Raw genomic sequence first — 15,162 nt, 5'->3', positions numbered from 1 at the left:
GAGCGCTGCCAGAGCTTGTACAAAGCGACGGCAAGCAGGATCAGGCCTGCGACTGCGTGGATGCTCCACATATGTGTGTGGAGTCGGGCTCGCTCGGGCCTCGGCGAAGAAGTCTCCTCGCTTGGCTGCCGCGTAACTAGTTTTCATAGTGAAAAGTTAAACCGGCGATTTCGAAGCGCCCGTGGCGGTTCGCGAGAGAAGGAGGGAGAGCGTATGATTGAGGGGCTCACGGCAAGGACACCGACCGAGGGGGGGGTCGGTCGTCACACCTCCCGCCTCCAAAACAAAAGGCTAAGCTCAAAAAAAAGACTTTTGCAACTACGTGGCTGGGTTCACAGCGATTGTAGGAAAATGACGGGACCACTTGACGGTCGCGGCCTTCCGACTCGCGCCTCCGCCTCACTGGCAATATTGTAGCCCTGGCCGGTGCGCGTGCGAAGTTGAAGTTCCCAAGTGAAAATTCGAACGCGTTCTCTCACGGTGACCAAAAAATGTCCACCTCAGAGGCACCTCCGGAGGCAGGCCGCCGCACGCCGGCGACACAGCTCCAGCTGTTGAACTGACCCGCAGCTCCTCTCAGAGCGGGACCTGTGACGAAAGTTGACTGAGGCGGTTGTATTCCTACGGATCACATGGTGGCTCTCTCATGACGGGAGACCGCCCGACCACTCCTGGGTGGCACTGCCACCGGTGTCGCTCGACGTCCTGTCGACAGCGTGCCGACAGCGACACAGACCATGTGGGACGCGTCGAGTATCGACCTCTCGTCGAGCGTGCCGCGCCACAGTGTGCCGTCCAGATCCCAGATGACCATCTTGACGTCGCCGTCGCGGAGCGCCTCGGGGTCGTGATGGCAATCGCTGAAGAAAAGCCTTCGCTGCGGCGGCATGCAGTTCTTTGCGCCTGGACGAGGCAGAAGAGAATGACGCGACAGAGGAGGAAGTGACAAGGGAGAGAACGACGAGAGTGGGACGGCCGCGAGGTGGCATGAAGGTTGCAGCGAGAATCGGCGAGAGACTGCGAAAAGAGATAGGAAGAGGCAGACTCCCTAGGGTGGGCGACGGCTAGCGCATCACACTCCTCTCCTTAAAATCCCTGTGTGGTGGCGGCGTGCCGTCCTCCCATCCCTCCCTTGGGTTGTCTGTTTTCTTTCTTTCTTTTTTCTTTGCGCCTGAAGCCTGGAGAGCAGCTCCTCTGCTGCTCACACGCTCTGCCCAGTTGGCACAGCCTACTGTGCAGCTACGTGTACCACAGCTGTGACAGCGATGGGCTCGCCCTCACTGGCCCTCAGTCACTTGTGCTGCGGCTTGTGTGTGTGAGCGACACTGCTCGACGACTGCCGGCACACTGTGAGACCATGGGTGTGAGGTAAAACCAAGCTACCGGCGCTTGGTCACATCGGAGAGAGAGAGTTTTAGCATTTGTCTTTTAGCATTTGTTTGCACATCGGCGCCCCGGGTCAGATCCTTCTACTCTGTTAGTGACAAGACTTGTCTACTCGAGTACGTGCTGGCTGGGAGTTCAGCTGGAGTTGCCCGCGTCTCGCGAGACGCTTCCCTCGTTTTGTGACCTTGCCTCGTTTCGTGAACACTCCGTAGATGACGAGCTCTGCTTGCACCTTCTTCATGCTCGACGCGGATTTCGTGCGCAGATTCTCTGGCAAAAGTCTGCCCTTCTTCCAGGAGATCCGGGAAAAGGACCCACGTGCCTTCATCGAGACGACCATCGATTATGCTGAGGTCGTGATGGGTACACATGTTGAGGAAACTCTCTCCATCTCGCATCGATGGATGCAAGCAAACGATCCAGATCCGGACGGCGAGCAGCTCAAGGCGCTCAAGGACTTCCTCAACTCGCCTGACGGCCAGAAGATAAAGCGCGTGTGGCTCGACAGCGCCTGCATGCCTCAGGACCACCCCAAGGGTTCGCGCACCGCGGAGGACAAGGCCGCCTTCAAGATGATGCTCTCCGAGGTTAACAGACTCTACCTCGGGACTACCGTGCTCGTGCTCCTTGATCTTTCATACCTGAGCCGCTTCTGGACACAGTTTGAGTCGTGGCTCTCTATGCAGTATGCGACGCCTAACGGCCTCAAGCCGGCTGTGGGCACGAGGAACGAGCGCCACCATGTCGTGTGCATCCAAAACGCCGCGGAGCAGTCCGATCTCTTCATAAAGGCGCTTGTTGATCAGTGGGCGGACAAAACACCTGACGAGGCGCACGCCTTCCTCATCAAGCCCGACGTGACGGTGACAAACCAGAGCGACAAGGATGGGCAGCTGCCAAAGATCAGAGCGCTCGACACGACGATTCAGGGTGTATTCTTCGCGGACCCTGATCTTATGCTAGCCGTTGAGCAGGCGCGGTCGAAGCGCCCCCTCCCTCTGCTCACGAATGCTGAGGAGAAGCAGTACACGTGGGCGATCCGCCGCTCCGACTTCGAGATCAAAGAGCAGCTCAGCAAGGGCGCGTACGGCGAGGTGTGGGGAGCGAGCTGGCGGCGCAACGACGTCGCCGTCAAACTAATTGCGCGGGGCAGCGGCGATTGCGATGCCAACAAGGGGAAAACCGACTTTGTGCGCGAGATGCAGCTGCTCTCGGAACTCGGTGGCCACCGGAACGTGGTCCGTTTCCTTGGCGCGTGCCTCGACGCGCAGCGCATGTTCATTCTGCTCGAGCTCTGCCCGAGCTCGCTGTCAGACCGGCTCTACAAGGAGGACACGGATCTCAACGAGCACGAGATGCTTGTCGTGCTGAGAGAGGCAAGAGCGCCGCACTTTGACCATACAAATACCTCCCCCCTCTCACCCTTCCCACTTATTCCGCCTACAGGTGGCGCTGGGCCTCTACTACCTGCACCACTGCGAGCCGCCCGTGCTGCACCTCGACCTCAAATCGGCGAATGTGCTGCTTGACGAGTCAGGCACCGCAAAGGTGCGCTGGGTAGCGGCGGCAGGTACGCGGTGGCGCCCCCTCCAAAGCACGGCCCCCTCTGCAAGGTGTGCGACTTTGGACCCTTCCACTCCATGGAGGACGCTGCCAACAGATTCGACCCGGCCGAGCGCTCGGGCATCGGCTCTCCGCAGTGGATTGCTCCTGAGATCCTCAGGGGCGGCCGGTACGACGTAAAGGCCGACTCGTACTCCTTCGGCGTGCTGCTCTACGAGGTGCTCGCGCGGCAGCTGCCGTATGCAGGGCAGGACACCTCGACCATCATCATCGGGGTCATCACGCGGATGCTGGAACGGCCGGCGCTCGAGCCCGCAGACGCAGCGCGCTGGCCGGAATGTCTGCCTGAGCTGATGGAGGAGTGCCTGCGAGAAGCTCCGGGCGAGCGACCTGATGTCGAGGACCTTATCGACATGCTCGAGCTCATTGCGCCAGAGGCGGCGGAGTCATCGCGTGCAGCGGCGGAGTCGTCGCGTGCAGCGGCGGACACGGAGGCAATCAGGCTGCGGGAGGAGCTTACGGCGGCGGAGGCGCAGCTGGAGGCGGCCAAGGCGGCGGCCAAGGCGGCGGCCAAGGCGGCGGTCGAGTCTGCGCGGGCTGAGTCGAAGGCGGAGAGCGCGCTGGCGGCACGGGCGGCGGAAGCGCGGCTGGCGGCGGCGGAGGCGGAGGCAGCGGCGCTGCGCGACTCGCTGGCGTCGGCGGCGGAGACGGAGGCGGTAGTACTGCGGGAGGAGCTTGCAGCGGCGGAGGCGCAGCTGGAGGCGGCCAAGGCGGCGGCCAAGGCGGCGGCCAAGGCGGCGGTCGAGTCTGCGCGGGCTGAGTCGAAGGCGGAGAGTGCGCTGGCGGCACGGGCGGCGGAAGCGCGGCTGGCGGCAGCGGAGGCGGAGGCAGCGGCGCTGCGCGACTCGCTGGCGTCAGCGGCGGAGACGGCGGCGATCAAGCTGCGGGAGGAGCTTGCGGCAGCGGTCGAGTCTGCGCGGGCTGAGTCGAAGGCGGAGAGCGCGCTGGCGGCACGGGCGGCGGAAGCGCGGCTGGCGGCAGCGGAGGCGGAGGCAGCGGCGCTGCGCGACTCGCTTGCCTCAGCGGCAGAGACGGCGGCGATCAAGCTGCGGGAGGAGCTTGCAGCGGCGGAGGCGCAGCTGGAGGCGGCCAAGGCGGCGGCCACGGCGGCGGCCAAGGCGGCGGTCGAGTCTGCGCGGGCTGAGTCGAAGGCGGAGAGTGCGCTGGCGGCACAGGCGGCGGAAGCGCGGCTGGCGGCGGCGGAGGCGGAGGCAGCGGCGCTGCGCGATTCGGCGGAGACGGAGGCAATCAAGCTGCGTGCGGAGCTTGCGGCAGCGGCGGCGCAGCTGGAGGCGGCCAAGGCGGCGGCTGAGTCCGCGCGGGCTGAGTCGCAAGCGGAGACTGCGCTGGCGGCACGGGCGGAGGGGTCGCGGCTGGCGACGGCCGAGGCGGAGGCAGCGGCACTGCGCGATTCGCTGGCGTATGCCGAGGGGCGGCTGGCGGCGGCGGAAGAGGCTGAGCGCGACGCGGTGGCTAAGGGACGGAGGAGCATCGCCGCCCGTGCAGCCGGAGTGCATCGCGACGCGGCGGGCAAGGTGAGCGTCGACAGCGCGGAGGCGCGCGAGACGGCGGACGGCGCGCTGCCGCGTGAGCCCGGGGCCAGCGACACGCCAGACCTTGGCCAGGCCGACACCATCGACGCCGGCTTCGTGCTCGACAAGCTTCGGACGCGGCACGCGCACGACGCGATTTACACGCGCTGCGGCTCCGTGCTCATTGCTGTCAATCCGTACAAGAGGATGGGCCTCTTCTCGGAGGCGGTGCTCGCGCAGTACAAGAATGCCCACTCGCTCCCAGCCGAGCCGCCGCACACCTTTGAGATTGCGAGTGCGGCGCACCGGGCGATGATCCACAACGGGCGCAGCCAGGCTATCATTGTGAGCGGCGAGTCGGGGGCCGGGAAGACCGAGTCCGCGCGCCACGTGATGCTCTACCTCCGATACGTCAGCAACACCAGCCCGGAGCTCGAGACCCGCCTCTACGGCTCCGACCCCATCACTGAGGGCTTTGGTGCGGCACCCAGAGCGCACCCTGAGAGCCCGCAGTCCCCGGGCCGCTTCGCGGCGTCACACGGCCCTCCGCTGCCCCCCGCGCCCTCTCTCGGGGGGCCATCGACCACACCATGTGCCCGCCGGCGCTCGCTCCGCTCCTCCTCTCACCACCGTGGTGCCTTGGCGGACAGGCTGCGCCAAGACGGTGCTCAACGACAACTCGTCGCGCATGGGAAAGTTCACCACGCTCAACTTTGACCCGAGCGCGCGGATCCAGGGCGCCAGCCTCAACACCTACCTCCTCGAGAAGACCCGCGTCACGCAGTGCGGCCCGGGCGAGCGCTCGTACCACTGTTTCTACGCGCTGTTGCGCGGCGCGTCGCCCGCTCTGCTCAAGGAGCTGCGTCTGCCGTCGGCCGAGCCGAGTGCGTACGCCTATCTGGCGGGCGGCCACACCGGCGAGTCGGGCGGCGAGCGCACCGACAAGATGTTGTGGGCGGAGCTCGAGAATGCGCTCGCCAACCAGGCGTGGGAGGGCGCGGCGCTGGATGAGCTGTGGCAGCTGGTCGCGGGGGTGCTGCTGCTCGGCAACGTGCGCTTCGACGCGGCCAACAGGGACGCGGCGGCCGTCGAACATTCGAGCGCCCCGTCCATCGCGGGCTGCGAGGCGGTGCTCGGCCTGCAGCAGGGCAGCCTTGCACAAGCGCTGACTAAGCGCAAGGTCAAGCCTGGCGGCGACATCTACGACCTGAGCCTCGTCGCGGCGGGCGACAACCGGGATGCCCTCGCCAAGGCCATCTACTCGAAGCTCTTCGACCGCCTCATCCTCCAGATCAACCGCGCGCTCGCCGAGGCGCGCAACATCTACTCGCCGCGGGCGACCGCCCACGTCATCGGCATCGTCGACATCTTCGGCTTTGAGATCTTCGAGAAGAACTCGCTGGAGCAGCTGTGCATCAATTTTGCGAACGAGAAGCTGCAGGCGCTCTTCACCAAGACCGTCTTCGTCGAGACGATGCGCGCCTACCAGGAGGAAGACATTGACGCCCCCGACATGTCTTACACCGACAACGGCGCGCTCATCCAGACGCTCGAGGCGCCAAACACGGGGCTGCTCGCCATCCTGAGCGAGGAGTGCGTCGTGCCAAAGGGGTCGGACGAGGGCTTCACCGAGAAGGTGATGGCGCAGCACGGAAAGGGCGGCATCATCGTGCGCATGAAGGGCGTCGGCCCAAAGGACGGCTTCGGCATCAACCACTTTGCTGGCCTGGTCAACTACGGCACCCGCGCCTGGCTCGACAAGAACACGGACCCGCTCAACGGCGACCTCGTCGTGCTGATGCAGTTCTCTGACAACGAGCTGCTCAAGGAGCTCTTCACCGAGCCGGCGGACGTGGCGCCCGCGGCGGGCGACCGGAAGAAGTTCAAGTCGACCAAGTTCAAGGGCGTCACCGACACCTTCTCGGCGCAGCTCACGGACCTCGTCGGCACGCTCGACAAGTGCGACCTGCACTTCGTGCGCTGCTTCAAATCCAACGACCAGAAGAAGCCCGACCTGGTCGAGGACGCCGTCATCACGCGCCAGCTCAACACATCTGGCATGCTCGACGCGCTGCGTGTCGCCCGCACCGGATTCCTCGACCGCATGCCCTTTGACGAGTTTTGCGGCAACTTCGGATTCCTCGTGGTTCCCGGTCTCGTCACCAAGGCGAGTTTTGCGAGCAAGGCGCCCAAGGACCGCGTGTTGGCGCTGCTCCAGAAGCTCGCCGTGCCCGGCCAAAAGTTCCGCTGCGGCAAGGCGCGCGTCTTCTTCGCCTCGGGCGTGCTCGAGGGCCTGCGCACGCGCCGGCTCGAGATGCAGGCAAAGGTCGCCGTCGCCATTCAGGCGGCCGGGCGCGGCCACATCGCCCGCAAGGCGGCGCGTCAGCTGCGGCGTGTGCGCGAGGAGGCGCTGCAAGCGATGCTGTCCGCCGCGGCGCAGGAGGATGTCGAGGCGCTCCAGGCGGCCATTGCGGACGCCCGGGCCGCCGGCGTGCATCACTACCCGGCGGGTGCGGCGAGCGTCGCCGGCGCGGAGGAGCTGCGGGCGCGAAGGGAGGCGGAGGGTGCGCTGGAGAAGGCCATCGGCGCAACGCGAGGTGGCCTGCGCCGAGCTGAGCTCGAGGTGGCGCTGCAGCGCGCCGCCGGCTGCAAGTCGGACAGGGCGTTGCTGGAGCGCGGGGAGCGGCGGCTCGTGACGCTCAGGGCGAAGCCCTGGGTGTTGTAGTTGGCAGCCGGTCGGGAGTCGTTAAAGATGCGCGAGATCATCGCGCAGGCGGTCGTGCACATGCTAAACCCGAGCAAGTCGCGGGACTTCTCAGGCGGGCGCGTCAGTTCGACGGCCAGAAGCTCACGGTGCTCGCTTTTTGCGTGAGTCAGTGCAGCAGACCATCTGGGTTGAAGCCTTACCGTCGGCTTGAAAAAGCCCAAAACAAAGAAAGCCGGCCCGGGGTACAGCCGCCCGAGCGCTCGCGGTGGGAGTGCCGCCTCAGCCCGAAGCAGTGCGCCGCCGCATTCACGACCGACACGGCGCGCCTCGCCGAAGCGACGTCATCTTTGTGGCGACCAAGCGCTCGCAGAACGAGGCTGCTGCTCGCGCGATCGGGCTGCGCTTGTAAAATTCTTCTTGCCTGCGATGGAGGGCCGATACACCCCCTACGATAGCCTGCCTGACGATGACTACGATAGCCTGCCACCTGACGACTCGCTCTCACTGGAGGAAGAGGCAACCGATGCGGGCGATGCGCCCGTCATGGGGTTGCTCGTTGCTCCTGCCTGCTTTGCGCTCGGTGCGGCGCTGTACATCACGAATGGTGCTTTCCTTGTCGCTCAGACGGCCCTTCTTCTGCTGACGTCCCTGCTGCCCCTTTTGGCTCGAAGCAATCAATTTGGGAAGATCATCAGCGGAGACGCCGTCGCGAGGCTCTGTGGATGCGTGATCTCCCTTGGCCCAATCTTCCAGGCCGTATACTGCGCACAGTGCGCCACTCCGCTGATCAGCGCAACGGAGTATGCGGCTTACGTCGGCAGCACCCAGGCGAGGCTGGGCCGGGCAGCCTTTGGGGTCATGCTCATGTGGATGCCGCGGCCTCTCGACTGGAAGTGTAGCCGCGCGGTGGAGCATTGTGCGGGCGTGTGCCTAGTGGAGTTTGTGCGCGCGAGCCGCTCCTGGGCGACCGACAATCCCTCTGCCTATGGCGCACACCTTGCTCTCGACCGGGCCGGTGCCTACCTGCTCGGGATGGCGGCGGGCGAGCTGATCATGCAGGGCCATGTGCCCGCGCAGCGCTTGGCGTCGGCAGTCCGTCAGTTGGCTGCGAGCCGGCGGCGCGTGAGGCAACCCCGCCCCCCCTCCTCCCCTCCCCCTCCCCATCCCCATCCGCGTTCGCATACATGAGTGCCGAGGGACGTGCCTGACCCCACCTCCACCTCGCTCTCTAGGCAACTGCTCTGCGAAAAAGAGCGAATGGACTGGGAGTTGCGGCTGCGGACTCGAGGCCTCGGAGCTCCAGCCGCTGAAGCGCTGCCGCCGCTTCTGCCGAGCGTGCACCCCAGCAGCAGCCATCAGCCGACCCCAGAAGCACGCGACCCCGGCAGCAGCAGCCACGACTCTCGCAGCGAGCCCTCCGCCGCCACCGTCCCGCACGCAGAGCCTGCCATTTCCGTTGCGCATTTCCATCCCATCGTGCCTAGCTCCTCTGGCGGCAGCGAGAGCGAGTACTTCAGCGACAAGGTTTCGTGTGCCATGTCAGCGTGGTCCTCGGAATCAGGAGAGACCCATAGGCAAGGCGCAGGTTACGTTGGCGGGCCTTGAGTCGGCTGAATGCAGGGTCAAGGTGGAGTGACTTGAGCCCCACCGCCCGTGTGTGCCCCTAGATTGGCTATTGCACACCGAAGCATGCAGCGCACGCGTCACGGTCCACTCGCCTCTGCGAGAGTTGCGCATCTGAGATCTGTGCGTGTCTATTGGTATTGCGGGGGGGCTGTACGCTGTAATCTTCTAACGACTACGTACTAGTGGACGTGCGATCTTTTACACAAAATAAAGCCGTGAGTTGAGGAAATCGAGGGACGCGACCCACCTCGCCACAGACGGTCCCGCGCCTCGCCGCTATGACGGCGGCACGGCCGCAGCTCATGTGCGTGCCGCAACTTTATCCGGAGTGAAAAGTCCAACGCGCTCGTCGATGGCGGCTTCCCTCAACCTGCGCCGCGCTCGGCGAACCTCGACAGCGCCTTCGGTGGCATGCAGCTCTTTGCGACAGAAGCCTGGACAGCTCCTCTGCTGCTCACACACTCTGCACAGTTGACACAGCCTACTGTGCGGCTGCCACAGCTGTGACAGCGATGGGCTCGCCCTCACTGGCCCTCAGTCACTTGTGCTGCGGCTTGTGTGAGCGACACTGCTCGGCGACTGCCGGCACACTGTGAGACCATGGGTGTGAGGTTAAACCACGCTACCAGCGCTTGGTCACATCGGCCCCGAGGTCAGATCCTTCTACTCTGTTAATGACAAGACTTGTCTACTGGCTGGAGCCGAGCAGGAGGGCCCAGCGCACAACCCCTGGTCAACTCAGGGTCCACACCCCGTAGACGGCGGGAACCGGGATTACAATGCGGCGAGAGGGCGCGATAGAATCATTGTATCTTTTGAAAAAACGATGGGCAAAAACGCGGGGTGGTTTCGGTCATCCGTTAAAATATCTGAAGATCTGACCGGGGGATTCTCCCACAAACCATGCTCAGCTGATCCAGCACGGCGAATGCACGGGTCGTAGGCCAGCCAGGCAGGCCTGGGCAAAGAAACCAGTACCTCATCAGGCTTCCCTGAGCGTCACAGCTCGGTGATCGCGCCGGCCGGACACCACTGTAACGTCCGTTCCGGGCATTTGAACGCGACCTTCGGGGGCAAAGACATGGGCTCTATGGCTCAGACTGGACTCCTCTTGGTCCCTTCTGATGCCCTAGGCCACACCTGGGCCTTACCTGGGGCTCTAGGGGTGTGCAGGGTTTGCCCCCCGAAACTGGCCCGGAGGACCTTAAGAGATTGCAGGCACGGGGGGTCCCTCTTTCAAGACCGTTTAAGAAAATCGGCCTCGCCGGCATGCGTCGCTGGGTTCCGCGCCGTTTTCTCCAATACTGCCGTTGTTAGGCACAAACCCGCCTCTGAAGACACATCTGTAAGTCTGTTGCACTGGCAGGAGCCATACTCGCATACGGGGCGCGTGCTGACTGTAGCCGGCTTCCCAGCCTCCGGCGTCTACCGGGAGCCTCCCGGACCATCGTGCATCGACCTCGGGAGCTCTCCCGCGGACCGTTTAAGCGTTTAAGACCGTTTAAGGAATCGGCGGCCCAGGCAGCCTAGCTTAAAATGGGCCATGGCCCGCTTTAATTAAGCCGTTTAAGCCGCAGGCGCCCCAGGGCCCACCCTTTTAAGCCTAGGGGTACCCAAGCCATCTCTGCTGTGAATAGAGGGAGAGTGCTGCAGCGTTGGAACCGTAGCTCGGCGCCTCGCCCTCAGCAGAGCGGGCGAGAAACGCTGAAGCTGTTCGCGCCACATACCCCCCCGCCTGTGGCAGACCTGCTTGGGGGTATGGTAGGGCCGCTAGTCTTGGGCGGTCAGGACCATACCCCCACCCCTTTGGGCCGCCGATGCTACCATACCATGTCTAGATACCCCGGAAAAAGTTGGAACCCTGGCCGCTCTGGCGGGCTCCGAGGTATTTTAGTGCGCCTGGTGGCGAAAAAGAATTTGAAGATTGCGCGAAAAAAGAACACACAAAAACAAGAACCGAAAAGAACAAGGAAAAGAAATCGTGGGGCAAAGAATTTTCGCGCGGAGCCCTCTGCCTCTCTTCGAGAAAGAAGTTCCCGTGTGTCCCTAAAGAATTTTCGACTGACGCAGCAGACGCCCCCCTCACAGGGGCCCCTGTTGCTTAAGAATTCTTTCGGGGCCGCGTATAGCCGCAGGAGGATGTACGAAGAGATTAGGAGCAGCAGGGACCCGAGGGACCAGGTGGAAGACGGCTAGTGCTAGTCGTAACGTGGCGGCGGCGAACATCGGCAAAGGGCATGTGCGCCTCGTTGGCGACTTGAAACTTACGAGCTCGCTTGCGTGCAAGGGTGGCGATCGGCTCGGCTGGAAGGGGGCTTTTGTCGCCTTCGGCAACACCGAGCGGGCGCTGCTCGACTTAGTGTTAGGGCATGCTGCATGGCCGCGGCCGGAGGGGGGGGGGGGGGGAGGGGGGGTTCCTCCTCCTCCTCGTCCTCTTCCTCGCGCATGCATCGCAAAGTGAACTGGAAAAGCTGGACGGTGCAAGCAGACGCTCACCGACAATGCTGGCACAAAGGCCCACCTCAATTCCCAAACGAGGGGCCAGTTCACAAAGGTCTCAACTGATGCACAGTACAGAGGCTGAGGAGCGAGTGAATCTCCGCGTCTGGCGTTAGATTTTGTTGCTGAAGCCATACGGGCATGCTCTCGACTACAGCGCCGGCGGTGAGATTCGGAGCAAACCATCCACAGGCCTGCTGCTTGGAGGATTCAACAAAGTCTTTTCGCATCAACGTCAAAACCAAAGTCAGCCAGGATGAAAGCCAGCGAGGGGCGCCCCATACACAGGACCCAGATATAGATCGCTAGGACCCACGCAACGCCAGTCCAAATGCGGCGAAACTAAAGGATTTCTGCAAAAAAGAAAAAAAACTCTGCGGCGGGCCATGGGACCCCATCTCCCCCCGTATGGACACCCTCTTGGGCCCCCGCCTCCCCCCAGAGCCCAGTCCCACTGGCCCAGTGCCAGTCCGCCGTGCCCAGTCCGTGGCCCAGTGGACGGGAGGTCAGAAGACACCGCTCGTGTCACTGATGACGGACGTCAGACTCTCTTCAATACAAAAAAGCTCGTTGCACTATCAAACTATTAGCCTAATAACGTACCTAATTGTTAGCACATACCTAATAATTAGCATTTTTTCACCTATTAGCTTAATAATTAGCTTATTTACACAATCAGTTTCGTGAAAAATGCTAATTATTAGCTTAATAGCAGCGTGCTAATAATTAGGTACGTTATTAGGCTAATAGTTTGATAGTGCTAGTAATTAGGTACGTTATTAGGCTAAGCGAGGTACCGCCGCCATCGATGACGCCGCGGCGACGTGACCGTCGCCCGCAAATTCGACGCGAGTCGCCGCTACACTCAGCCCGCTCTCGCTAAAACCGGTACGACTTTTTTGAGAAACGAAATCCGAGCCCCGACCGAAATTCTGAGAATCTATGTATGTACAATGTGAGAGGACTCGAGATGTGTTCGAGATTGGGGCAGGGCGACTTTTCGGCGGTCGTGGATCACGCTCGTTGCTGCGATTTTCAGTCAGGCTTTGACTGGACAGCATCGATGCCGTCGCCGGACGCGGCGGCGAGGCACACGGGCGCCGGCGTGGCGCGTCGGCAGGCCCACCACGAGCGGATGCGCGACGAGCGCGCTCGGGAAGCGGCCGCGGGCGACGCGGAGCTTCCGCCGGAGGACGACGCGGTCGAGATGGGTAGAAGCACGACTTCCTTGCCCGCCTTCCACTCGCCCTCGTAGACGGCGCCGCTGGCAAACCGCATGACGCCGCGCCCCTCCCTCTCACCCGCCTTCCACTCGCCGTCGTAGACATCGCCGTCGACGTACCGCATGACGCCGCGCCCCTCCTGCTTACCCGCCTTGAACTCGCCCTCGTAGACGTCGCCGTTGGCGAGCCGGTAGACGCCGCGCCCCTCCCTCGTACCCGCCTTGAACTCGCCCTCGTAGACGTCGTCGTCGGCATACCGGTAGACGCCGCGCCCCTCCGGCAGACCCGCCTTCCACTCGCCGTCGTACACCTCGCCGTCGGCGAACCGCATGACGCCGCGCCCCTCCCGCTTACCCGCCTTCCACTCGCCGTCGTAGACGTTGCCGTTGGCGAATCGCATGACGCCGCGCCCCTCGCGCTCTCCCGCCGCGTTGTACTCGCCCTCGTACTCCCCCTTCGGCACCTCGCCCGAGCGAGCCATCGCGATGTTCACCTTGACAGCGTACTCACGGTACAGCTCGACGACCACCGGCTTGTCGCCTTTGCCCGTGAAGGTGGCCTCCTTGATCGCGGCGATCACGCGCTTGTTACGCGGCCCCATCCCCTCGTCGGCGCGGTCCTCCGCCTCTGCCACACGGGGCCCCTCGCCGTCGATCTCGATGACCTTAGGCGGCAGCCGCTCTTCCAGTAGCTTGCCAAGCCCTGGGAAGTAGGCGAGGCGCACGAGCGCCTCGGTGCTCACCGCGCTCTCAAACGTCGTCCACCTGCCAGCGGAGAGGGGTGTGGCGCATAAGCAGTCGCTGTGGCATGTGGTGGCGGCGGCGGCCAGCCACAGCGCACCCGCGAGCGAGGTAAGGGCGGCCGTTGTAGAAGAGGAAGACGGCGGTCGCGCCCGGCAGCGCACCCGCTGCGGTGGCTGCCTCGACCGCCTCCTCCGCCGCCGCGTACGTTGCGAAGCGAACACGCCACCGGCCCTCCTCATAGCGCGGGTTCTCAAACGCCCCGAGAGCACTGCGCAGCTCGGCCTCGGCGCTGGCGCCGTCGAGCCCGCCGCCCTTCTCGACGAGGATGACCACTTCGCCGTCCAGCTCCGCCGGCTGGGATGGCACTGAGCGGTGGCGAATGACGGTCGTGCCGAAGGCAGAGGCGTAGACGTCGCCCATGACCTGCGGAGGCGCGAAAAGAGGAGAGTCCTTAGGAGAAGCAAGGGCATGTGTGCGGGCGAGGGAGTGGGGAGCGAGTAGATGAAAAGCGACGGGCGCAGAGGGCGGCGGAGGGAAGGCGGCGCGGACCTTGAGCGATTGGGAGAAGAGCTCGTCCTCGGCCTCCGTTCGCGGCTTTTGCGGGAGTGAGGAGAAGCTGCGGAGGGGAGGTTGTTCGGGCGAGGCGGGCGTGGGCGGTGAGAGCGAGGAGGGGAGAGCGAGTGTGTGTGTGGAGAGAGAGGCGAAGGAGCGGAGAAGATAGGCGGTGAGAGCGAGGAGGGGAGAGCGAGTGTGTGTGTGGAGGCGAAGGAGCGGAGAAGATACATGCGGCCTAGGGCCTGCCCTCCACACGCGCAGCCACTGGGTCCGGGGTGGGTCTGGGGCGGTGGCGCACTCCCAGAAGAGGGCCGTCACGTGCTCGCCAAGCGGGTGGCGCAGGAAGCGCCGCACGTTGGCCAGATACTCTCCGGTCACGTCGGGGTGGTCCGGCGAGGCCCAGCCGTAAGTCAGCCCGGCGACTTCTCGGCGTAGCGAGCGCAGCGCCGCAACAGCCTCCTCCGGCGTGAGGAAGACACAAATGCCTCGCTCCAGCTCCATCCGCTCCAGCTCTTGCCGGTGGAGGAGCTTGGGCAGCATCGCCTCGGAGCCGTCGGCGCGCAGGAACTCGGCGCGAAGCAGCTTGATGGCGCCCGAGCGGAGGACGGCGACGAGCGCCTCGTCAAGGGCCGCCAGCAGCGGGATGCCCTTGTGGTCGGCGGCGGTGAGCGCGGCTGCCTTGCCCATTGAGTACAACATATTGGTTGCGCCAAGGTTTCGGACGGAGAGAGGGAAAGCAAGCTTGCAGAGCTCGCTTATAGGGCGTGCCACTAACTTCAGCTGGGATACGGGCGTATGAGCCGCCAGGCGTGTGAGCCGCCACAGGGCGTGTCACAATCGTGCTCACAAAGCACCGTCGATATCGCGATAGGCCTTTTTCTTCTTTTAAGAGCGCCACAAAAAGGAGATCGCGGGGTGGCACACATGGCACACGGGGGGGGGCGGGGGCCCCAGCAACTAAGCGCACACACCGTCCGGCCGGCCGCTTTCTCCGATGTCCGAACCCCCCTTGCGCGTGCGACAGACCCGCTCGAACGGCGGCTGGCGAGGCCCTCGCATGGCGGCACACACGCGACACACACATAAGTCAAGGCACGAGGCGAGAGGAAGCGACAACCCAAGTGGCTGCAGCGCCCAACCCCTTCGCGGAGGATGGGCCCGTCGCAGCAAAGGAACGCCGCCAGAGCGAGAAGGAGCAGGCGCACATCGCTTCCAGGGGGGGGGGGGGCGCCCTTCTCTCCGGAAACTCGGGGTCAAAGCCCTCCGAC

The 15,162-nt window shown here is 64.0% G+C and overlaps 4 protein-coding genes across 4 annotated transcripts; 2 read left to right on the top strand and 2 right to left on the bottom strand.

Annotated features, from left to right (window-relative positions):
• Positions 1 to 4,547: 4,547 nt before the first annotated feature.
• Positions 4,548 to 6,849, top strand: EMIHUDRAFT_415936 (hypothetical protein; the record flags this gene model as incomplete). The annotated part of the gene is made up of 2 exons (XM_005771900.1): positions 4,548 to 5,019; positions 5,192 to 6,849. Coding segments are annotated over exons 1-2 (1,929 nt in total), but the record flags the coding sequence as incomplete, so codon positions are not given.
• Positions 6,850 to 7,674: 825 nt separating this feature from the next.
• Positions 7,675 to 8,884, top strand: EMIHUDRAFT_209101 (hypothetical protein; the record flags this gene model as incomplete). The annotated part of the gene is made up of 3 exons (XM_005771899.1): positions 7,675 to 8,348; positions 8,481 to 8,795; positions 8,869 to 8,884. 3 exons carry the CDS (start codon positions 7,675 to 7,677, stop codon positions 8,882 to 8,884), a joined length of 1,005 nt encoding a protein of 334 aa, XP_005771956.1.
• A 3,728-nt stretch (positions 8,885 to 12,612) lies between these two features.
• Positions 12,613 to 13,044, bottom strand: EMIHUDRAFT_46585 (hypothetical protein; the record flags this gene model as incomplete). The annotated part of the gene is made up of 1 exon (XM_005771898.1): positions 12,613 to 13,044. A coding segment is annotated over one exon (432 nt), but the record flags the coding sequence as incomplete, so codon positions are not given.
• A 486-nt stretch (positions 13,045 to 13,530) lies between these two features.
• Positions 13,531 to 14,600, bottom strand: EMIHUDRAFT_355425 (hypothetical protein; the record flags this gene model as incomplete). Its single annotated transcript, XM_005771897.1, has 3 exons — positions 14,273 to 14,600; positions 13,889 to 14,129; positions 13,531 to 13,762 (listed from the first exon to the last, which is right to left on the bottom strand). A coding segment is annotated over exon 1 (306 nt), but the record flags the coding sequence as incomplete, so codon positions are not given.
• Positions 14,601 to 15,162: the final 562 nt, after the last annotated feature.

This window comes from Emiliania huxleyi (assembly GCF_000372725.1).
Source record: "Emiliania huxleyi CCMP1516 unplaced genomic scaffold EMIHUscaffold_37, whole genome shotgun sequence".
Classification (NCBI taxonomy): Eukaryota; Haptophyta; order Isochrysidales; family Noelaerhabdaceae; genus Emiliania; species Emiliania huxleyi.
Note: the sequence above shows the minus strand (reverse complement) of the source record. Positions and strands in the feature narration are given on the sequence as shown.